Genomic DNA, 24,963 nt, shown 5'->3' with positions numbered 1-24,963 from the left:
AAGTTCTGGAGCTCACGAGTGGCTTCAAGAAAACTTCTATTATTATTTCAGATCATAAATTTGCCACTCAAGCAATCTGCCATTACAGAAGACTCTCCTGCAAGGAGGGAATTAAAGGCACTATTAGAAGGAAATTTTTACAGTCAGATTTTCTGAAGAAACAAGACCATGAAGATATGCTAAGGAAAAAAATCTTTGAGAAAGTATCAGATTGCTTAAAACGAAATGTTTGAAATATTACAAGGAAGCTTCTCCAAGGCTGCATAGTATTTACAACTAACAAGTCCAAGGCAATATTTGCATATTAAAATTAAAATCCCACAAATTGCTAAAAAATACGGTCCAGACTACAGCAGATTATTGGAAGAAAACAACTCCAGAATTTCACTGGATTATTAAAAGGAGACATCTATAGGAAAGAAGAAAGGTTACTGCATTAAGATTAGTGTTCTGAATTGTGGTTTCAGCAGCCAAAGGTTTTGGTTGGAATTTCATAATTCAGAATTCACCTTCCATCTCCACTTACTGTCTCGACTTATTTTTGGAAAGAAGCTGCAATTTTCTAGGCATAGCTGCCAAGGAGTGCTTCACTTTCCACTATGAAGTGTCCGTCCATTGGTGTGAAAGGAGCTGCAGCTGCTGGGATATGTACTGTGGCCCTGATTTCTGCCTGCATTGCTCTCACTGTGCATCTGACAGTCAACAGAGACTCCACTCCAGGTACTAAATCAAGCAAGCCAGAATTAATTGAAAATCCAGTGTGTGATATGGGGCTTCACACAGTGGCTATGACTGCATCGTTAGGCTTGTCGCTGTCATACTGGCTAGGCAGGCCAATATAGTAGGTAAGGCTGGACTGTTCTAAACATTTTACCTGCAGAATCCATATTGCAGAAGACAGCTGTGTGGAAAAGGGGGATGCAAGCAAGGACATAAAAATGTTGTATCATGAAATTTGCCACAGATCAGCTTTCTAGACAGTAGGTACCTCATGGGCCCCAGAACAATGATGTTGTTACAACTTAAGCTTTGTAAAATTATCTCTTTGATTTGATCAGCTTAGGTTTATGCAGAAGTGTGCAAGTATTTTGCTTTATAACCATGCTTGGCTGCTGAGGCTGTGCATTAGGGTGGGAGTTGCTGAAAAACTACCTTATTTACTAGCAAGGAACATGACATCTTCCAAAAAGAATATATACACAAAATGTAACTAATTTGTATGGAAATGTGAGATCCCTCCCCCTTTCATGGTATCCCTTGGGGGAAAACTAGTCTTGCATATGGTTAAATACACTGATCAGGGTTTGGGGGGATTCCCCAGTAAATCAATTGCTTTTAGTCCTAAAAATCAATTGCTTTTGTTTTTATTTTGAGTAAAAATATTATTTATTATTAATTGGGTTTGCCTGTGTCATTTATAAAGTTTATATCTCCAGTTCCTGGCATTGCATTTTATGGCATACATGACCCAACAAAGTAACATTTATGTCAGATTCAACAGGGGGGAGATGGTGAGCAGGAGTTCAGTACAATTTGAAAGCTTGCTTTCTTCTACATCAATTGGTCCAATAAAATATAGCAGTTAAAGTTCTTCCAGCCTAACAGGGGCATTCCTGGAACTGGAATAATCATGTGAACAATCAGTTGGTAAAGGCAGATGGAAGCTAGGTGGCAAAAAGGTAGCTAAATTCATTGTGGACTTATCTGAAATATATGTATGAGCTCAGCTAGTGTGGGCTGGTGATTAGGGTGTCCAGTTAGGATTTGGGAAACTCAGGTTTAAATCTTCACTCTGCTATAATTTGTTACAAAGGCTTTATCTGATATAAATGTTACTTTGTTGGGTCTTGTGTGCCATAAAATGGAGATGCATGTAACTCTTTGTGTTTCTGAATGTGTATGTGTCTTTAAATCAGCTGAGAAGAGTTGCAGTGGGGCGGGCTGAAAAGGCAGAGTCATGTTGCTGTGAATCAGCCTGTGAGAAAAGCAGAATAACCAGCACAGTCCCTCAGTTCATTTTGGATTTGCTTCAGAAGTCATTTCTACAGTAAAATGGATAGTAAAGAGTTAGCTAGAACCTGATTATGGGAGGGAGGAAAACCCCACCCCCTAGGTTGTTCTCCATTTGTGTTCCTGTGTTTTAAGAAGTTGGTTGAAATACAGCAAACTGTTACATTCAGCAGCTCCCAGTGAGATCATACAAATGGGCTGCTGGTGGTCAGGAAGAAACGAGGCCACAGGCTAAATCAGGAAGAAACAGCTGTTTATTTAACGTGTACATGGACCCCAGACCAGACTCAGTCTAAACGAATCTGGGAGCCCCAATTTCAGGAAGGTCTACAGTTTTATAGTCACAGACAATCATTTCCAGTAAACACTTGCACAATTACAGGAAAGGACCACCCCATATCCCATACATCATTACAAGCGTCATATTACTAAAGGAACAAGGAGGAGACAGGGAGGGTCTTTCCATATATGGCATTGATGTTGCTAACACTCTTGCAGCAATATCCTTCATCAAAAACACATTTGCACCTTTGACCTGCTCCCAAGACATTTTCCAACATACATTGCTCGATGCTTGTTCCAGCCAGTTTCTAGTTCCTCTTTTCCACAGTTGAGGCAAAGTCAGTGGGTGAAGGATTAACTTCCTCTTTTGCTGCCTTATGCTGCCAAACACACTGCTAACTTCCCTTTCCTTACTTTCACAATCTAGGAGGATTATTTCACAGAGACATCTAGCAAGCACTTTCAAAATTTCTTTGACCTTTTGTTTTCTTGCCCTTGTGGCTAATTAACGGCTTTCAATTTACCTTATTTAATATCTTTTTATTTTAGCCCTGCTTCACTTGCAAACTGTGTTTATTTTGGCTGCTTTGTGTGTGTGTGTGTGTGTTCCTTAAAAAAGCCATGCTTGGAACTGCTTCCAAAGCCTGACAAGGGGGCTTGTGGGGGGTATGACAAATTTCACTTCAATTTAGTGGAAGTGCAGCTGCCAGGGTAGGCAAAAAAGATGAGAAAATGAAGACTATATTTAGGGGAACTGCACTGCTGGATTTTTGTTTATTTATTTAGGGAACGGGAAAGTCTCCTGGCTCCATCCCCAAAGTTCCCAGATACTTCCTGAGTTGGACGAAGCAAACCTACTCCACATGCTTCTGAGGCTGAGACATATTTCTCCTCAGAGCAGAACACAGAAGACAGCCCAGTTGCCTCCCAATCGATGTGCCAGCCCTCCTCCTCCTCTGTCTCCTGCTGGCCCCATTCCTTCATCAGCAAACCACTGCTCTGTGTGCCTGCTGTCTCCATTTGGTGAAGCAGTGTCAGAGCCAGCTGCTCAGCTCTGCCCCTCCATGTCTTCACCAATCCTCACTGCCATCCCCCCACCACTATTTTACCTCAGCCTCATAATCCTGCCCCCTAGCAATTTCCTTTCTATTTTTTGATAGCTTTGACCACACATACTCATTGCAAGTGCCCACTCATCTGCATCCCACCCCCCCAAGCAACCTCCTGCCTTGCCTCCCTTACATCAGTTGCTCACGGGCTGGTTTTGTCCCCCAGGCCTTATGTTTGATACTCCTGAGTGTAAGCTGTTCTGGGTCCATTCTGTGGAGAATAATGGGGTATACATTAAGTCAATCAATCAATCAGTCAATCAGATTCACCAATCTCTGTGAAGTTGAACCATCTACAGTCTTGCCAGATACCATCACCAACCCATAGCCCTTCACAGGCTGAATGCTATTCTTCCATTCAGTGCTTACAATCTGAACAGCATTGTGAACACTGCAGACCATGGATCTTCACCCATTTTTCTGAAGGTATTAGAATAGTTAAGTAAGTAGAACCAAGAACTAATGATGGCTACTATGACATATTCAGGTTGTGAAACTGGGTTTCCAGGTTCAAAACCCAGACCCAGATTTCCTTGAGCCTATTCATTTATATTATTCCCATTTATTCATATTAATTTTACAGTTCATATCAATCTTACAGTTCATAAGGTTTTCACAACATTCAGTTCATTCATTCTCATAGTTTCCATTTCATTCAAAATTCATTCTCATCTGTCATGTATGGCTTATTAAATAAATTTTAGACACTTCTCTTATTGAAATTGAATGCTGTGTCCTACTGCAACACACCATGTTAAAGCAGGGCACACAAAGAAGAAGAATAAGGGGCTCAGTTCAGACGCAGCACCAAGCCAGGGTTTGCACAACCTGTAATTTAGACCCCAACTAATGGATTGAGAGCTTCCAAACTACCAAGCTGCTCTTTAGGGTTGCTTTTCTTCAGCTCTTCCATCTCTCCATTCAGACTGGCCTCTGGGAGCAGAACTGTTCAGAAATCATGCCAAACCACAGTGAATCCACCTAGTTTCAGACTCTGCTTTCCTAACCAATCACAGTCAGTATTCCCTCTAAGCCGCAGGATCTTGTGAGCAAAAATTCTACTTTGTGAGCTAGTGGCATTAAAGTTGTGAGCTACTAGCATTAAAGTTGTGAGGAAATGAGATGTGCTCTGGGGTCATCCTTCCTGAGTGAAGACAAAAATGTGTGAGCTAAAGGCTAAAAATCTGTAAGCTAGCTCACACTAACTCAGCTTAGAGGGAACACTGGTCACAGTTTGTCGTCACCAACATGATTCCAGGCTGTAGTTAAGTTTTCTTTCCCATGGTGCATCATAAGGTCTGAGCTGAGCCTGTAATGTGCTCTTCCTCTAGTGACTAGTCCACTAATATTTTGGCCTTGTTTTTTTATCAGGAGCATGCCATGTTTCCTTAAAAATTCATATTTAGCTCTTTATCTTTCAGAATTTGCAGAGAAGCCAGCCTTCAGCACTGGGGGAGACATGTTGGATTACCTGGTAAACTTGAGGAGAATAGACCAAAAGGATGGATTATTGGTCAGCTGGTACCATGCTGCAAACAGGAAGAGTGAGTTAGAACAAGCCTTAAAAAGTAAGATTTGAGTTTTTTCCTCTTCACTTAGGGTGTATATATGGAGCCCCATGGCGCAGAGTGGTAAAGCTGCAGTATTGCAGTCCAAGCTCTGCTCATGACCTGAGTTCGATCCTGGTGGAAACTGGGTTCAGGTAGCTGACTCAAGGTTGACACAGCCTTCCATCCTTCTGAGGTCGGTAAAATGAGTACCCAGCTTGCAGGGGGTAAAGTGTAGATGACTGGGGAAGGCAATGGCAAACCACCCCGTAAAAAGTCTGTCGTGAAAACATTGTGATGCGATGTCACCCCCGAGTCGGAAACACCTGGTGCTAGCACAGGGGACTACCTTTACCTTTAGGGTGTATATAGCTAGACGTACCAGGAAGAAAGGAAACGAGATGTTGTGCTTCAGGACAAAAGTTTCTCCTGAACTGCATAGCCCAATCTGAGTTCCACATTGTATATACAGTAACCTAAAACAAAAATTCTAATTCTGCTTCAAGGAAAACAAGTTTTGGCATCTGAATGTGGCCTTTACCCGAATAAACTCACATGTAGCTTTTATCTGAATTATTCAAGAGGGCTTTTCTATGCAAGCAGTACAGTTGCATTGTAGTAAGTGATTCACAAAGTTACTTGGATAAGTAACAACTGTGGTCTCTATACCACTGTATTTAGCTTGCTAAAACTAGTTCTGGTTTTAGATTTCTAATTGGCTCTACAACCCTAATTCTATTGTATTGTTTATGGAATGTCCTACCATGTCAGTTATATAAACTCACTCTGTATAATTCACCTTGAGTCCAAGTGACAAACATGGACTATAAATAACATATATATGTTTTAAAGAACACCTTTTCATCTTACATAACTTACACCTCTTTCCTTGTTTTGGTTCTGCTAGCCACAGCGAGGGGCAGGAAGCCATGAAGGTGCACTCTTCCACTGTAAGCAGCCCTGGTGGTGGGGTTACCGGTTCTTTCCTGGCCACCAGTGGGGGGATGGGGGCAAAGGGCTGCCAGACCCAGGTTGAAATGCCTGGAGATTTGGGCGTGGAGCCTGTGGAGGACAGGGACCTCCATGGGGTACAATGCCCCAGAGCCTACCTTCCAAAGCATCTACCTTCTCCAGAGGAACTGATCTCTGTAGTCTGGAGGTGAGCTGTAATTCCTGGGGAACCCCAGGATGCCACCTGGAGGCTGGCATCCCTACCTAGTGGGCCTCTCCTCCCTTCAATTTGAGATTTTCCCATATACTCACCCCAACCCAGGCGACAAAGAGCCTGAGGAGAAAAGACGGTTGCTTATAATCAAAGTATTCCTCACACCTGCAAACAATGTGGCAATACTGTGGAAAGGAAAACCTATAATCAAAATGATCTTCTGTTGCAAAATGTTTGACAGTCAGAAAAGTCTTCTGTCAGTTTCATTAAATCCTTAGTCTCCCTCCCCCCCCCCCAATTCTTTCAGAGTCTGAACTCAGTTTGAACTCCCTAAACCGAACAATGAAGCTCTAAAATAATGAATATTAATTAACAGTACTAATTTTCCTATTTGTTTTTGTTATAATGCCAGGAATAATGAACTAGGATTTTTGTTTCATTTTTTAAAATTAGTCAGTATGCTGCTCACACATCCCCCTGGCTGCATAAAGCAACCATCTACAACTTTTCAAGCTTATAGAAAAAAGTTTTGAGTCCAGTGGCAGAGTTTAATTCTGGGTATAAGTTTAATTCTGAGTATAAGCTTTCATGTGCATGTACACGTCTTCATGTGCCTGCACATTTCTTCAGATACAGTGAAACAAGACTTCCGTAACCATTACTTATAGGGGGGGCAGGTTTAGTTGCCAGGAAGGGCTCACTAAAGTCAGGATGGATAAACAACTGACATATACATATATGTCAGTTATCATATACACATATGTCAGTTAATACATATAGCTAAGATTGGATTACAAAAGTTGGTAAAACCTGTGAGTAGCAGAAGATTAGGATACAATTTATAAAAGAGTTAAACAGATGTGAGAACTTATTTATTTATTTATTCAATTTATATCCCGCCCTCCCCACCAAGGCGGGCTCAGGGCGGCTTACAACATAAAATCCAAAACAATTAAGATTAATAAATATTAAAATACATATTCAATAATTTACAATAGTTAAAACAGTAACAAGAATAAACAGTCTAACAGTTCGGTGCTATTCTCACAGCCTTCCTCCGCAGTTTTTAAATACCAGTCAGTTATATGCCAACTGGAAGAGGACCATCTTACAGGCCTTGCGGAACTGCCCAAAGTTCCGCAAGGCCCTCACCTCCTCCAGTAGCTGGTTCCACCAGCAGGGGGCTGTGATTGAAAAGGCCCTATCCCTAATTGACTTCACATGGGCCTCCTTCGGTGGCCTCTTTAAGACCAACAAAGTTTAATTCTTAATGTAAGAGAGAACTGAGTGACTTAGCATGTGTTGTGAGATAAGAACCCGATATCTCTGTAAAGCCCTAAGTGTTGTAACAACACAATAACTGGACCTAATAACATCAACCATCAGGCCTGCAGCCATGGGAGGCCCATAGCTGCGCCCCACACCCAAACCCCCCTTGGACCTTTATGGCCCCTCCTTTCCCCAGCCCTCACTCTCTCCACCGCCACTTTTCTGGTGGCCCCAATCTCCACGCTACTCTGTTGGCCCCCATCCTACTCCATGGGTACCCCTCCGTCCCTCCCCAACCCAGCAAAACAGTGAAGAGCAGGCTCCTGGGGCTCTTTCATGGCGCCCCCCTGCCGATCACGTGATCAGTAAGAAAAGCCGTGCCGAGGTCGGTGGTTCCTACACCAGCTTTCCGGCACGCTCAGGATGTTCAGCACTGGGGCAGCTAGCGCCAAACTTGCTGAGAATGTTGGAAAGCCGGCATAGAAACTGCTGACCTTGGTGTGGCTTTTCCCGCCGATCATGTGATCAGGGTGGGGGGGCGCCTTGAAAGAACCCAAGGAGCCCGCTCTTTACTGTTTTGCCGGGTTGGTGAGTGAGTTGGGAGGGGGAGGCGCCGTGCAGAGGGGGGTGGGTCCACCAGAGGGCCTCTCCACTCCAAATTTTTTCCCTTGGGCCCCCCCAACTGGAATTTTCTGGCGACGGGCCTGTCAACTATACCATCTCAGGCACATTCACTTGTTCATCTTTTAACATTATATATGCCATTAAATGTTCACAATGCCCTTCAGTTCTCTATACAGGGCAAATGGGTCAACCGCTACACCAAAGAATAAATGGACACAAATCTGACATCAAAACTCACAAAACTGAGAAACCTGTAGGAGAACATTATAATCTCCCAGGGCATTCAGTGAGGGACCTCAAAGTAGCTGTTTTATTGATAAGGGATTTCAGAAACAGACTGGAATGGGAGACTGCTGAATTACAAGTTATTAATAACAAATCAGGACAATGAAAAGATGTCAGTGACATCTCATGCATTAGAATTAACATTTTCCATTGTTGCATTTTTCCCATTCAAATTGCACCACTTTAAAGAAATTACAGAATGGATTTCCTTCTGCAAGAGGAAAACATGTTTGGATTGAATGCAGCAAGAGTGTTTCTAAATAAGCTCCACCTCTAGCTCCACAGCTCCACCTGTAGCTAAACACATTACATTTGTCTTTATTTCTTTATTCTTTTTTTTACAGATATTTAATTTTATTCCATAGGAGTTGGGGGAAATTATAGCTAGAGATTTGTTTCTCATTGAACCCAATGAAAGTGAAAAAGTAAACTGAATTACTAAAATAAATGCTTTCCAGGATTAATATATCAAAACCAATTCAAGCTTTGAAAAAAAAAGATTAAACCAATCTATGGACAAAGTATACATTTAGTTAGATGTTTTTTCCCCTTTCCAATAAAAAAAAATTATTACCTCCACAACTGAAAAGTTCTACTAAACTTTAACATATGATCATTCTTGAGTTAATCATGGCACAGAAATCTGTAATGATAAGGAGAAAGGATGGCTCAGTCTGCAGAGATAAGAATGAGCAATTGATTTGATTTCCATGAGATAAAACAGCTCCATCAACATGGAATGCTTTGTTTTGCACGGCATTCTTGGCCTGAAGGAGTTGATCACCTTATGATAAGAAAATGAAGAGAAGAAGAGCAAGCTCCAGAAAGCTGGTGTGTAACTCTTCCTCCTACATATCAGTTTTATACAGTCTTCCCAGATATAATTTAGGATTAGATGTTTTATCTGAGAAGTCAAGTCTTCTTTGAGGAGCATCTGAAAACCCTCTTGATAGAGGAAGTGGAATAGAGAGGTTTCTCCTAAGATGCCTTTCAGTTGCTTGGGGTAAAGGAATCACAAGAATACTGGAAGAATAAAGAAAATCTGTAGGCCCATCCCCAAGGACAAAAGCAAATGCACATGACGATAAAAGCCCCAGTCATATTAATTTCAAGAGGATTCCAGGTTGTTGTTTTGTTACCAGAACTGTTTTTCCAGGCAATAGAACTGGTTTGTCCTTCTCCTGTGGCATCAGCTGTATATTCATGGTTGACTACATCTTCCATCTTTGCTTTACAAAGGAAACTTTCTCGAACACAGTTGGTAACATTTGTAATAGTTATTAGAACAGAAAAGCAATAACAGCAAATGCTAACTATTTCATTTTTAATCACCCATCCTCCAAGGAGCTCAGGGCTGCATACATGGTTCTCCTTGTCTACTTTATTCTCACAACAGACCTAATTAGTCTAAGCAGGGGTTGTTTTGTAGAAAAATAGGTGGTGGAGCTCATCTAGGGATTGTTATGCAGCTGCACCTACTAGTCAATGGACAAGGTGGGAAGGAGGAGGTGGAACTCTCAGAAAGGTTCAGGAGCTGTGCTCCTGTGAGCTCCCGCTGAATCCGAGGTCTGTGTCTCAGTAAGAGTGAGTGCTAACATAGCAGTGATCTGAACATGGGGCTCCCCAGGCACTCTCCAGTGTGCTATCACACTACTGTGGTTTCAGCGTAGGCTTTTAAAATGCAATCTTCTTCATGGTTGAACTTTGAATGTATCTAGATTTTGACTTTGACCTGTGCTGAATCTTTCAGAACCATAATCTGAAATGGTGCTTCTGGGTGAAATCTTCCCATAGAAAGTTGCCAGGCTTTCTGCACTTTGAATTGAGCACGTGTGCATGTATTTCTTTAAATATATCCAGAGCATAATATCAGCCAGAGAAACAGCTGAGCCTTTGGATGACCAAGGAATAAAAAAGATTGATAAGGAAAGATGGGAAGATGGCAGATAAATTAAATGAATTCTTTCCCTTTGTGTTCACTGTTGAAAGGATGAGGCATGTACATACTGTAGGTGAAAGCAACTAGGGAGTCTGAAGAACTGAGTCAAACTGAGATTATGAGAGATGAGGTCCTACTGGGGAAATTAAACACCAATAAATCTCCGGGTCTTGATGACATACTGCTGAGAATTCCTAGGGTACTCAAATGTAAGATTTTTGATCTATTGACCATATATATAACTTATCACTAAAATCAGCCACTCTGCTAGAAGACTGTGGAGTAGCAAATGTTACACCAGTTTTTAAAAAGGGGTCCAGAGGAGAGCCAGAAAATCAGGACAGTCAGCCTAATGTCTGTCCCAAGCAAATTAATAGAAAGTATAATCAAAGATAGAGTTATTTTTAGAGAAAGCATGCTGAAGAAAAATCAGCATGGGCATTCCATTGCAAAGGGAAGTCTTGCCTCACCAGCATTTTGGAGTTTTTTGAGAAAGTGAACAAGCATGTAGATTAAGGTGAAGTGACAGACATTATATATTTGGACTTTCAAAAGACTTTTAATAAGGTACCTTATCAAAGACTTCTGAGTAAGCTTAGCAATAATGGGATAAGAGAATGGATTCTCTTATGGAAATTGATTAAACGGATAAAAGGTCAGTTCTAACAACGGAGGGAAGTAAGCAGCAGTGGGATCCCACAGGGATCCGTATTGGTGCCAGTGCTATTTTATTTGTTCATATATTCTTTGGAACTGAGGCTAAGCACTGTAGTGGCTATGTCTTCAGATGACACAAAATTATTCAGGCTGGTGGAAATCAAAGCCAACTCTGAAGAGCTTCAGAAGGAATTCCACAAATTGGGTGAGTGGGTAACAATGTGCCAAATGAAATTTAATACATGTGTGCATTGGAATAATAAAAAAATTCCAGCTCCAAGTATTGAATCTGAACTTGCTATGAGTGAGGGTGCTGTCACACATGCTAAATAATGCAGTTTCAATCCACTTCAGTGACCATTTACAAGTGGATTTTGCATTTCACACTGTAAAATCCAGTTGCAAAGTGGTTGAAATTATTTAGTGTGTGTGAAAGTGTTCTGATGAAAGACCTTGGGGTCATAATGGATAGCTCAATGAAAGTGTCAGCTCAGTGTGCCACAGCAATGAAAAGGCAAACTCTATGCTTGGGATTATTTGGTTATTCATCTATTTATTAGGATTTATGTTATTATTAAGGAAAGGGATAGAAAATGAAACAACCAATATTATAATGCTTTTGCATAGATCTGTAGTTTGGCCACATCAGGAATTCTATATGCTGTTCTGGTCACTGCATCTCAAAAAGCACATTACAGAACTGGAAAAATTATGGAAGAGGAAAGGCTGAAGAGTCTGGGACTTTTACATTTACAAAAGTGATGATTAAGGGAGGACATGATAGATGATTATAAAATTATTCACAAGGTAGAGAGTGTTTCCTCTCTGAAAATAATAGAACTTGAGCAAAGCCAACGAAGTCTGGATCCTTACTGTTACAGGTTTGGATCCTGTTACTGTTAGGTGGATCTGTAACTGGTTGACAGATTGCACCCAAAGAGTTCCTCATCCTCTTGGAGAGGAGTGACAAATGGAGGGCCTCAAGGATCTGTCTTGGGACCTATTTTGTTCAACATCTTTATAAATGATTTGGATGAAGGAATAGAGGGAATGCTTATTAAATTTGCAGATGATATTAAATTGGGAGGAGTAGCAAATACAGCAGAAGACAGGATACAGGATGATCTTGACAGGCTGGAAAACTGGGCTAAAACAGATACAATTTTAATGGGGATAAATGTAAAGTTCTGCATTTAGGTAGGAAAAATCCAATACATAGTTATAGGGAGGGAGCCTTGTCTAGGCTGTAGTATGTGTGAAAAGGATCTAGGGATCTTAGTGGACTCTGAACGTAGGTTAGCAGTGTGATGTGGTGGCTAAAAAGGAAAATGTGATCACAGAAGTATAGTGTCCAGATCATGTGAAGTGATGGTATGCCGCTTTGCTCTGCTCTGGTCAGACCTCACCTAGCATATTGTGTTCAGTTTGGGGATATAGACAAGCTGGAACATATCCAGATGAGAGCAACGAAGATGATGAGGGGTCTGGAGACCAACTCCTATTATGAGGAAAGGTTGAAGGAGCTGGGTGTTTAGTTAGGAGAGGAGATAACTGAGAGGTGATATGATCACCATCTTCAAGGATTTGAAGGGCTGTCATATAGAGAGGATAGTGTGGAGTTATTTTCTGTTGCTCTAGAAGGTAAGACCAGAACCAATGGGTTGAAATTAAATCAAAAGAGTTTCCAGCTAAACTTTAGGAAGAACTTCCTGACGGAGCAGTTCCTCAGTGGAACAGGCTTCTTTGGGAGGTGGTAGGCTCTCCTTCGTTGGAGGTTTTTAAACAGAGGCTAGATGGCCATCTGACAGCAATACTGATTCTGTGAATGAGGCAGATCATGAGAAAGAGGACAGGAAAGGTTGCATCACTGCTTAGTCCTCGTGGCCCTTTCTTACACACCTAGGGAAATGCTGATTGACTCTTTAGGATCAGTCAGCAATTTTTCTCCAGACCAGTTTGGCAAGGGATCCTGGAGGTTTTTGCAGTCTTTTGGGCATGAAGCTGGGGTAACTGGCGTGTATGTCTGTGGGGGAAGTATTTGTGAAGCTCTTGCATTGTGCAGGGGGTTGGACTAGATGATCCTGGAGGGCCCTTCCAACTCCATGATTCTCCGAAGTTGATGTGCAATAGATTGCAGTAGATGGGCAAAAGGAAATACTTTTTTACTTAATGAGTAAGTAAAATGTGAAATTTGCTGCCAGAGAATGTAGTGATGTCATTGGTATAAATGGCTTTAAATTGGGATTAAGCAGTTTAATAGAGGATAGGTTTATAGAGGATAGGCTGATTACTAGCCATAGTGACTAAATGGAACTTTCATATTCAGAGGCAGTAAACCAGGGGTGGCCAAACTTGCTTAATGTAAGAGCCACATAAAATAAATGTCAGATGTCTGAGATCTGCAAGACATGAATGTCAGATGTTTGAGGGAAGTAAGGTAGGTCAGTCATTGGGGAAGGGAAAGGTAGAAAGAAAGCAACTTGAACTTTAAATGCATTCGCCAAGCTGCCAGCCAATGGGGCAGTGGAGGCTTTGAGAGCCAAATAGTCTGTGTGAAAGAGCCACATGTGGCTCCCGAGCCATAGTTTGGCCACTGCTGCAGTAAACCTTTGAATACCAGTGCCAAGAAACCAACAACAGGGAAGATCTTGATCTCTATGCCCTATTGCTGGCCCTCCAGGTGGGCCAGTGTGTGAGAGAGGATGCTGGACTAGATGAGCCACTGGTCTAATCCAGCAGAGCACTTATGTTCATACACACAGGTGATATTATGGTCCTGGAGGCAGATGTCACCACTGAAGGATACAACACACAAAATGGAACAGACAAACCCATAATGGCCCATCCACCTGACATCTACAGTGATAACTCTCTAAAGGATTGGCTGGAGGCTGTGTTGAATTCATCCAACAAAGGTATGTTTGGATCAGTTGAAGAGAGATGCCTATTAGGGTGATTGGGAATTACAAGCTCCTGGCTCTTTCAGTGCAAATTGGTTTCATCTGAAGTACTTCTCTGGTTTCCATACAAAGAGGAATTGTTTGTTTCCTGTCCTAGGCCTCAGTATGGATAATAATATAGTTGTATATTAGGTTACTTTCAGAGCTACCTTGTAGAATAGACTAAGATGAGAGATAGCAAGACCACAATGAGCTTCCTGTCACAAGAATTTCTTCCTTCTCTGAACAGCTATCAAGCTAGATTTCAAAAGCATCAAGGCTGTTGGTCCATCCTTGGATATCTTAGCCAAAAAATCTTCTCAAGTGGCTATTGATAGACCTGTGTGGCTAAATGCAGATATTTTGAAAGGTCCCAATGTGCCTCTTAACACTGCAGTCAATGCAAGCCTGTGAGTAAAATGACATTTTCTTATATTGGATTATAGTGTATTTTGCACTTGTTTGTTTCTGAAGGAATTAGCTTCAGCATTAGATCTCTAGACAGGCATTCTCTTACATAAAAGGCCATAACAGCAAACTCTTATTCGAGGGCTGCCAGCTCTAGATTGGGAAATTTTGGAGATTTGGGGTGGAACCTGGGGAGGACAGGGACATTGGTAGGATACAATGCCATAGATTCTGCTCTCCAAAGCATCCGTTTTATCTCTGTAGTCTGGAGATGACCTGTAATTCAGGGGGGATCCCCAGACCTCATCTGGAGGCTGGCATCCTTAGCTTATTCCCATAATACCCTGGTATTTGTGGATCCTCAGCCGGAATAAAGCTGTGCTACGAAACTGATTTAAAGGTGCTCTGCTACACATGACAAGCCATGAACAGAAAGAAGTAGGCTCCTATGCCTCTTCTTGTGTTGTGCAGGGAACTGTGGACCAGCTCAAAAGAGGACACCAGTGGGATGATTTTGTGCAAGGAACACTCACTAACCACACTGCACTAAGCAGGTATCTTGCCATATATTGGCTGTGGCGGAACTGTTTTAGATATTTTGTAAAATATCTCCCTCCAGGGAATTCAAGGCACATGTTTCTTTTTGGGGGCAGTGCCATGTTGAGGTAAAGAAGGACCAGCATTTCTTGGGTGAAAAAGCTTAAGATCATCCCATTGTAGCCATTTCTGCATTCACAGAGCTTCACTGAGCCAATTTTGCACAGACTGAGAACACAAGATGACCTATGATACATGCAAAGTGTCTGTTTGATTGTTTCAGATGGCCATGCTGTCCTTTGCCTGGAGAATGGCTATGAATCACTGCTCAGCCAGGCACAGTTACTATCTGTATTTTAGTGTGAACTTTGTGGGCAAGTGGCATCTTAGCTTATATGAACATATCATAATGGATCCCTCGTAGTAAGGGTAGGGATTAAGGCAGGGGATCAGAGCTCTATCGTCACCTTTTTCCTACCCCTAAGTTAAAATCCATCCATGCCCCAAGCCCTGCTTATTCAAATGCTAGGTAGAATCCAAATGGCTGATGTTATGTGTGCAGTTACAATATATTGTTGTTGCTGTCCTTAGATTCCTCTCACTCATCCAGGAGAAGTTCCCAAACTGTACTCTCTCCCCCGGTTGGACAACTCTTTATTTCCCTCCCTTCCTGAACAACACCTACACCCAGAAAATGGTTGAGGAAATGCATAGCCTTGTGGGAAAGCTGCCTCAGCGAATCACCTTCCCTGTAAGAGCTGTTATGGTAAGGCCAGCCTGGCCTTATCTCAACTGGCTTCTGACTCAGTCTAATCGGTAAGAGATTGCCCTGTCAAATTCATTCTTTAGCTCCTGCACAACACAAAATATTTCAGCAGTCTTGGGTTGACACGGACATTTAAAACCTGCCAATCATGGCCTAGTTCCTAAGCAGCACAAGCACAGTCGAACCACAGAAGGCCACATCCCAAGCTGCCATCTCTCACTGCAGCCTTCCCAAAATTGTGCTCATGTGGGTCAGCAGACCTGAAGGAGCAATATGGGAAGAAAACTGCATGTTTGCAATGGGAGGGCTGGATAAGGGGGAAAAATGCCTCTACAGATGGAAAACTATTTCTGACAGAGCAGCTGCTGCAGCACAGAAGCATTACCACCTTTGGATCCAAACCAATATAAAGTAGGTCTGGCAAGGTAGAACTGTTGATAACTGAAACGCCAGATTCCCAAACACAAAACATGAGCAACTTCCTCAAGATGCTGCTAGACATGACAATGGGGTATCCCTAGATGGCTCACACATTTTTTGAATCGTTAACAGAAGTCATGGGGCACTTCCACATCAGACCGTGACTCTGGAGGAAAGAGTTTTATGGTATTGCACCATGGTTACTTAACCACTGGAATCTGATTTCTCTGCCCCCTAGCTGCTGACAAATGTTAAAAGCCAAGGGAGATCCATTCACAGGTCTCCCACCATCATATCCAGTTTCTCTCTCAGATCTAATTTTCTTCATTGATCTCCCAGTGCTTTGTTTTTACTGAAATTCAGCCACAGAGAGCTGCCAGTTTGCTCAGATCAATCATGGAAGAAGCAAAACTTTAACCCTTATTTTCCCAATGCCATTTCCCCAGTCAAAAGCCCTTGCCTGAAGCTATTATCTCCAATGAGTACTTGTGCTGAATGCACTTTGCTTCAGAGAACCCTGTGAGAATCTGTCCCCCATGCCAAAATGTGTCATTTTCACAGATACAGTCTGACTTTATGGCAAGGAAAGACTGACTCCGTTACTATAGAAGATCTTCTGTTTATTCGAGAGAATAGCCATCCTGAACAAATCTTTTATGACATTTATGATCCTGTTTTGTCTCAGTTCAAAGAGAAGGCACGTGAGTATTAAATTTTACTTTTTGATTGCAAGATAAATGCCTCAACCAAGATAGTGGAATGTCAGTGTGAGGTCATGAAATATTTGTACGTAATTTTATGTATCAGAGGCACCAGAGTCCTGTAAACAGGACTAATCTTGAGGCATCCAATACAATTGATTTCAGGGTTTCTGGTTACCTCAGAGAACCACATCCAAGTGGCTAGACAAAGAGGCTTTTACAAAGGACTTGTTCAGGTTAGGTAACAGAATATCTAGTGTAAATATATGGGTTAATAAAATTTGAGGATTTATGTAGGCTCATTTGCAAGGCTGAAAGACTTAGGGTCAAACTAGATGTTAAAATGTCCACAGGATAGACCTGAACTTGAGCCATTTAATGTGGCCTATAGCGCAGCAGGACCAGTCTTGTTTCCCTTCCCACACCTTGACAACCGCTGAACCTGCTGGAGGGCCAGCAGACGGGGTTGCTAGGCATAATACTAGGCAACCCCTAAACATGTTGGTTTGGGCCTTGGCTTCAAGAGTTTGGGGGAAATTTTAAATCATCTTTTTTTCCCATTAAGATTTACTTTTCATCCTGGGGCTAAGACCCAGATCTATGGCTTCTCTATACATGGCCTCATTTTGGGGATTTTTAAAATCTGCATTCTGAACAATGACAAAGATCAGAATTAGATGCAGTTTTTGCAATCTAATTTACAGGCCATTCAATAACACTGACTATCCTGCTGTGGTAGCTTTAAATGGTCAAGCTGTAAAGGATATTATTTTGGGTTATAAAAGCTATCTGGATTTTTAAAAAGATAAACTACAAATAACTTGCCCCTTTGCTGCTTCAGCAAATAGGGATAAAACACCCAAAATGAAGGAGGTCTTGTTATATCTGTATCAAGCAAAGTTTTAGGACTTCCATTTAGTTCTGATTTCCCATTAACTCAGGGGGAACACTAGGAAATTTCTGATTGTCTATGCAGAGCAAAGACTCCAATTTGGGACATTTCTAAGCTGCAGGATGAGAGCCTAAATAATGTGGTGTGGTTGACTTCCTTTACTTTGAAACTGGTTTGGCAGTCTAAACATGGGCTCAGTATTCAGAGCCAAGTTCAGTCTAAATTTCAAACAGTAAATAACCATCATTGATATATGAGGAGCTACAGCATGTGTAGATTATTATTTCAGCCAACAGTGTACCCTACAGGAGAGAAAAGGAGCTGATTTTACTTCTCTCTGTCCATAGTCAATTCTACAAGAAAGACTCTAATTGGAAACAGTTAGAGTAGTTTTACCCACTGGACTCCAAAAGACTCATCATAGATCAAGGTGGGTGTTATGATAATGCTATCTATTAAAAGGGAATGCTCAGACCATCCTATTCAAGTATTTTAAAAACTGTCATGTTGAAAATCTTGTCAGACTAATGAGACACAGTTGAACTAACAACTTATCACATAAGGGCTGGGGTCCCTAGTGTATGGTGGTGGAAGGCACATGCAACCTCAAGCGGGCCTGAATATGGTCAGAACCTGCATGGGTGACCTCCTAGAAACCCTGTATCTATCACCTTGAGTTCTATGAGAGAAGGAAGGTAGAAATACAAATGTAATAACATGCAGAAACAGAATACACAATATAGCAAGAGAGAGAATGGGAGAGTGACAGAGCGAGGGAACAGCAAGGAAGAGAGGGGCAGCAAGAGAGAGTGAGAGCGGCAGTACGAGAGAGAAGGGGACAGTGAGAGAGAGGCAGTGAGACAGAAAGCAGGAGAGCAACAGTGATGAGGGACAGCGAGAGAGCAACACCCAGAGAGGGAGTGCAAGAGAGTGCTGGGGCTGAGCAAGCTGGCTGCTGGGGGGAAGAAGCAGCCAAGCTCCACGGCTCCCCCAGCCAAATTTTTTAGCTCCCGGGCCCCTCCACCCAAAATTTTCTGGCTATGGGCCTGGTAGCAACATTCAGCCTTTCCAGACCCACAACTCACTTCTACTCCCAACCTATAGTGAAACAACAGAAGTTTGTCTTAATGGAATGCCAATTCAGTATGCACCATCACCACTAACACTGTTGCTATATTCTGTGGCACTCAGTCCTGGATACTAATTTTTAGAAACAGATTCACTGCTACAATCAAAACATGGGCATGTGTATATGGGCTTTGGTTGTCTCTACATTAAGCCCTCTGTAACATGATGAGAACAGAAATAAATGAATTTGCACATAGTGATGAAGACACTCCTCTAGGGAGAAATGGAGCAGACTCTTCATGACAAACACAAACTCGGTGTGTGTTTTTTTTAATAAGTTTTCTTGCTATTTATTTCAACAAACATACATAATCCTGATCAGCAATGGAAGACAGATAAAGCCAAAATCGACAAACTTGATGGAAGATCATAAAAGAAAAGACTATCTACCAGCAAACCGAATGCACAGAAAGGTGATAATACACTCAGTCCACAATTGTCTAGTGATCCAAGTCAAAAAGGAGCATCTTCCAGAATTCTGTGAGAAAAATTCTTTTATGGCTAAACAATCTCTCTCAGGCTTGCACTGACTGACATGGATAGAAAACTCCATCATTCAAGGAAGACTAAATAAGAGACATTCACAAAGGATTGTTGAAATTCTAGTTGTTCCAGTTCTCCTCACATGTGACATTATTTGACATCATGCTGTGTTCGTGTTAAAGTGCACAGAAGTAAAGCAATCCAAGGTTTTGAGAGGCAGATGTACTATGATGCACTCCAATGCTCTGAATACACACCACCAAGCCCTGTGAAAAAGTCTGTAAACCCTTCCAATAAAGAATAATTCTTCCTATGAATTTGTACTGTTGGTGCTTGTGAATGTTAGTTTCCTTGGTACAAGGCACTTTAGGGGAAGCATCACTTCTGCTGATACAATATGAAAAGTTATTTCCTGTATAGGTTTAAAAAAATCCAAACTGATCTAGCACCTATTCTTCTGGATCAGGCAATAGAAGGCGGAATCTATTTTAATATATCCCTTTATAATCAGATTTTCCTATCAATTAAATAAACAGCTTCAAAAGACAGACAGATATTAAGGACACACATAATCCAAGAAAAATCTTCATGTGCTGCTTCCTGAATAGAGAAGGTGCACAATGACCTGTAAGATCAATAATTACTTTCCTGATTACAATTTCTCATTCTGATCATGCTCCTGTAAGGTGGTCCACTACTGCAAGCTTGGGCTATGCACTTTATGTATGTGAACAAGTCTATTTCTTTCCATTCACAAATATAGGAAGGTCACTTCAATATTTACATCCATGTTCATCACACGACTATACAAAGATAAAATGTTGTAGTTAAAGATTCTGAAGTCTGACAGAGACATCATCTTTGTGCTTTTGGAGGAACTGTTCACAGGCTTGAAAGGTGGAGTGGAAGCTCGAGGACAACCCAGCAATGTTAGTTGTGATGTAGCCCAACACACCTGGTGTGGCTTGGTTGTAATAGGACACCTGGAAACCAACACATTTTGTCAGTTACTCCCTAGGTGGACTAGCTGATTCCAAAATAATATGAGTTTCTTCTCCCATTCCTCTCACCAAGCTCAGTTTTAAAGCTTAACTTGTGTTAAACATTCTTTTTATGATGGTAAAAGGGTATTTAAATGTATTGCCAGGACTGGCCCTGGCATTTGTCAGGGAGAGATAGTTTATCTCAAAGTTGCAAATTGTCAATAATTACATTTTTATCCCCAATGGAAGGTGCATCATGGATCTTCTGTTTTAAGTACTAATGTGTCTTGAACTATCTATGGATATTACAAGTATCCTAAAACAGCAACTCTCAAACCTAAAGCAACCATTACACTGGCAGTGTGGCAAACCACTTGACTGCCTTTCTGTATTTGAAGCAGCATCTTTGTACCTTAGGCCTCTTTTAGGATGCCTTAGAGGTGTAAACCTCAAACCATGTTAGGAGGAGTATTCAAACAGAGCCCTGGCTGCTCTACTATACTCCTGGAAGTCTAAACGCTTACCTTGGTAAGCTCCTCTGTTTCCTGCCAAATACAGAAGCCAGAACATAAGATCTCTCCTCGAGTGTATTCTGGCTGTGCTGGTTGTGTTGGCAATGTGACAGATTTGAATGCTACAACATATGGATCACTGGAAGGAAAGGAAATGTGGTCAAGGCAAGTGCAATTAGCAGTATTTTTCCTCTCCTATCAAAGTGAAACAAGAACAACAGGTCCCCAGGCTACTTATGTAAAAGTGAGCTACCTGGGAACACAAAGAGCTATTCCATCTAGTTTTGCTGCCTATGGTTTTTATAAACATTTTTATAAAATCAGAAACCATTGTAACCTTCAGGTCCTTTAGAAAAGTTTCTGAAAGCCCAGATGAGCCTTGATATTACTTAGCAATCGGGGAGAAGTTCTTGCCAACTTACCCTTTGCTGCAAGGTTCTCTTTGTGATGCTAAGATGACAAAGTCCTGAGGTTTGTTTTCCTCACTGATGGTTTGACTAATTACATGATAGATCATATCATCTTTGTCAACTTGTTGCACCAGCTCAGCACATCTGCAAAAAAAGAATTTTTTAAAAAAGACAAACTCCAGGAAATCAGAAATTATCAAAGATTTCAGGTTTTTACGGCTGGTAACTTCATTAGGGTTTGTAGAATCTTTCGGGCTCAAGTACCGTGTTCTACTGGAGAAGGTTTTCCTTCCAGACGTTTCGTTCTCACCTGCGGAGAACATCCTCAGTGGTGTTGCAGCCGGAGCAGGCGCTCTGACCTTCTTGGCTGCTGTGCATTGAGTGGGGCCAGGGCTGCTGGAGAGCTGCTATTTCTAGGCTGGAGGGGGTATGGTGAAAGGGCAATTGGTTTGTGGATGTGCCCCACCAAACAATGGGCAGTGTTGGCAGTGTGACAAATCTGAATGCTACAACATATGGATCATTGGAAGGAAAGGAAATGTGGGCAGGGGCTGAGAGAGCTCTAACAGAAACTGCTCTTGAGAGGAACAGCTCTAAGAGAGTTGTGACTGACCCAAGGTCACTCTAGTAGTTGTATGTGGAGGGGTGGGGAATCAAACCTGGTTCTCCCAGATAAGAATCTATGCACTTAACCGCTACAACAAACTGAAGTGAAAGAGATTTCTATTGCCTTTGCTCCCTAGCTTAAATTTAGCTTTCAAGACAAGCATAATGTTTTCCCATTATATGTTTCTCAGGGAGTTCCTTCCCCTACAGGGGCTGGCTTCCATTGTTAGACTCAGCAATTTACTGCTCTTCTTCCTTGGCCATACTGTAGCCACTCATCTCTAATAAATTCATAAATAAGAATGCTGAGATAAATGGTGGCTCAGGAATGGTAATCTCTCTCAGCCTCACTGTTCCTCATTAGTAAAATGGTAATATTAATTGGTTGCCAGTAAGCCACAGTTTGTGAAGTTACACAAGTACTGAACCCCAAATGCACAGTAACTCAGTTATGAATTTGTTCTTTGATGAACAGATATCCCAGTGCTTGGCTCATGTACACAGCAAGCAATTGTGAATGACACTGCCCTCTAGGAGAACCATTTTGCAACTGAGGTACAGCTGTTGCCCAACTAGTTCCAACTCTTGGGCCCTGGAGCTCTGCTTAAAAAAAAAGACTTGAAATCAAGCTTGAAGTCTCCCACTGCAGAATTAGATAATTCTTCTGGAAAGGGAGGATCAAAATGGAGGTACTGGATTGTGAGAAAGGGAACATTATACGGAGTCCTCTTATTCCCCATCCAGTCCATCCCCCATTTTTAGTACAGTGACTCACTTAGCTCGATATTTATTTAAAATACTTGTAAATCTACCTTTCCCTTGATAACTCAGGATCCAATACCCCTTATTGGTCTGTGAGTACCCTATGATTACATAGGAGAAAAGAACAGGGCTCTGAGAACAGAATCCAGCTAAGAACCTCAACTTTTGGTTGTTGTTTTTTAAACGCACCCACTACCTTCTACCCATTGCTACTGCAAAGATAATGCCTAAGAGGGCAATGAGATGGCTTATGTTGCAAGAGAGAACACTGGAGATCTTATTCTTAACAAAAGAGCAACTATGACAAACTGCTTCTTGTTCAAAGTACTTACAGGGAGTGCTCATCCCACTCATGCCTGCGCCTCATGTCTGAAAGCAGCAGGAAGGCCTGCTTTGCATCAATGCAGATGGTCATCTCAATTCTGATAGACAGGAACTTATCTTCTTCTAGCATATACATCTTGACCTTAGACAGTGCAGACCAAGAGTCAGTTAAAGCATCCCTAACAAAGATATTCTTAATTCCGTGAAGGGGGTTTTGTTGTTACATTAGATCCAGAACAAGAAATAACACTTGCAAACTCCAAAGCCTCTTGTAGATTCAACAAGGACTAAAACTTAGTTGTCTTTCTGCCAAAATGATACCAGTGGTGCAACAGATCTCTCTAGCTCAAGAAGTGCAACAGGCAATACCTCATAGGAAGAGCCTGGCTACATCAGACCAAGGGTCCATCTATTTCAGCACCCTGTTTTTCACAGTGGCCAACCACTGTTGCTTCCCAGCAGCTGGTGTTTATTTATTTAAAACATTTATTAGCTGTCTGTCTTGTAAAACTCAAGGAGATTTACACTAAAAATAAAACATTATAAAAACACAATAAAAACAACAATTAGAAAACCCATAAATGTCATTGTTTTAAAATTCCAAATAATATTGCCAGTAATAAAAGCTAAATCAATCAAAATCCTATCCTAAATAGAACTGTCTTCAATTGCCTCCTGAAGATCAACAATGAGAGGAACAGCAGCCCTGACTCTAACAGCCCTGGAGTCAGTCACCAGAGGTCACCATGACTTCCCGGTGCACACTCACTCACACATGCACATTTAAAAAACAAAAAATAACCCAATGAGGAGACCAGAAACATCTCTCTGGGGAAGTTGTTCAGTAATTGCTGGTCTGCCACAGAAAAGGCCCTCTTCCCTATACCTAGTACCCAATGAATGTTTTTAATGGTGGGACAATCAGGAGGGCCCCTCCCTGAGATTTTAATTCCCAGGCAGGAACATATTGGAGAAGATGGCCCTTAATATATCCCAATCCCAAGCCATGTAGGGCTTTAAAGGATGAAACCAACACCTTGAATTGGGCTCAGGAGCAGATCAGTAGCCAGTGTAATTGCTGTAATACTGGGGACATATGCTGCAAATAGCTGGCCCCAGCCAGCAGACTAGCTGCAGCATTCTACACTAACTGCAGCTTCAAGGGTAGCCCCAAGAAAAACACAGTGCAGTAGAGATGTAACTAAGGCATGGATCACTGTGGCTAGATCTAACTTATCCAGGGATGGACACAGATGATGCTTGGAAATGGTCGCTCCGCCCTCAGTTGAAAGGCTTACTAGGGTGATATCATCTGGACTGTACAGTGACAACTGTGTCTCTGCAAGGCAGCTAATGTGTCCAGGCAGGTCCTTGATAAGAGGTTGAACACTTGACTACACACACTGTGACCTGGACAGAACTGGGAAAGTGGCATCTACCTTGTCTCTTTCGGAGGCAAGCACCCAGTTTGCTTTGGCAACTAAGGTCTTCAATGCAGAAACATTGTTGTAACTCAGGTAAACCTGCATCAGAAAGCAAAAAAAGTGCAACAAAAGTGAGAGAGCTCCTGCTTTCTTTATTTTTATTTGCCTTCACCTGATGCTCCACCAGTTCTCTCATCTCCATCTTTAATCAACTGTAAAGGGCAGATTATGGCCTTTCATGTATTGTACAGCACAAAGCACATGTTTAACTGCTCTAGGAATAAGCAGATAGTGATGAAGACCTTTAAAATGGTGCCTCACACTCTTTGCAACATATAGATTCTGCAGTTTGGGGTATTTCACAATTATGAAATCTCAGAAAATTTAGTTGATTTTTAGCTGTTTTCATATAATTTCTTCCCAAAGTACAGGAAGTAAACTGTCAGTGCTATGGTTCAGATTCAATAAGCTATAATAATTCATTTAGGTATTTTTACCCTGTTCTTCTCTCCAATATGGGCACAAAGCAGCTTACAACACCGTTCTTCCCATCTCACCCTTACCATTATTCTCACCTCATTCTTGTGAGGGTCTTTATGCTGACAGCATGTGACTGGCTCAAGGTCACTCAATGAGCTTTTACGGTAGAGCAGGGATCTGAACCCGGGTCTCACAGATCCTAGTCTGACATTCTCATCGCCACAACCCACTGGTTGAGCTTGTATCAATCTCAAATCTGAATCTCTGGATAGCTTGCTTTTGGAATACATATTTCTTCACT

At 41.7% G+C, this 24,963-nt stretch overlaps 2 protein-coding genes across 2 annotated transcripts in view; one reads left to right on the top strand and one right to left on the bottom strand.

Annotated features, from left to right (window-relative positions):
• The first annotated feature begins 586 nt into the window (after nt 1–586).
• FAM151A (family with sequence similarity 151 member A) lies at nt 587–17,982 on the top strand. The gene is made up of 7 exons (XM_060233323.1): nt 587–720; nt 4,823–4,969; nt 13,650–13,802; nt 14,077–14,236; nt 15,363–15,587; nt 16,519–16,658; nt 17,898–17,982. The coding sequence occupies exons 1-7, from the start codon at nt 600–602 to the stop codon at nt 17,933–17,935; spliced, it is 984 nt and encodes a 327-aa protein (XP_060089306.1). The 5' UTR covers nt 587–599; the 3' UTR covers nt 17,936–17,982.
• A 960-nt stretch (nt 17,983–18,942) lies between these two features.
• ACOT11 (acyl-CoA thioesterase 11) overlaps nt 18,943–24,963 on the bottom strand; it is a 273,640-nt gene continuing 267,619 nt past the window's right edge. Inside the window, exons 13-17 of the mRNA XM_060231869.1 lie at nt 24,198–24,281; nt 22,767–22,900; nt 21,079–21,210; nt 20,669–20,795; nt 18,943–20,144 (exon numbers count right to left, since the gene is read on the bottom strand). Coding sequence (XP_060087852.1) covers nt 19,989–20,144; nt 20,669–20,795; nt 21,079–21,210; nt 22,767–22,900; nt 24,198–24,281 — 633 coding nt within the window. The 3' untranslated portion in view covers nt 18,943–19,988. The remainder of the gene's footprint in view (nt 20,145–20,668; nt 20,796–21,078; nt 21,211–22,766; nt 22,901–24,197; nt 24,282–24,963) is intronic.

The sequence above is a fragment of the Heteronotia binoei genome, chromosome 2, assembly GCF_032191835.1.
Source record: "Heteronotia binoei isolate CCM8104 ecotype False Entrance Well chromosome 2, APGP_CSIRO_Hbin_v1, whole genome shotgun sequence".
Lineage (NCBI taxonomy): Eukaryota > Metazoa > Chordata > Lepidosauria > Squamata > Gekkonidae > Heteronotia > Heteronotia binoei.
This window is presented reverse-complemented; position numbering and strand designations above follow the sequence as displayed.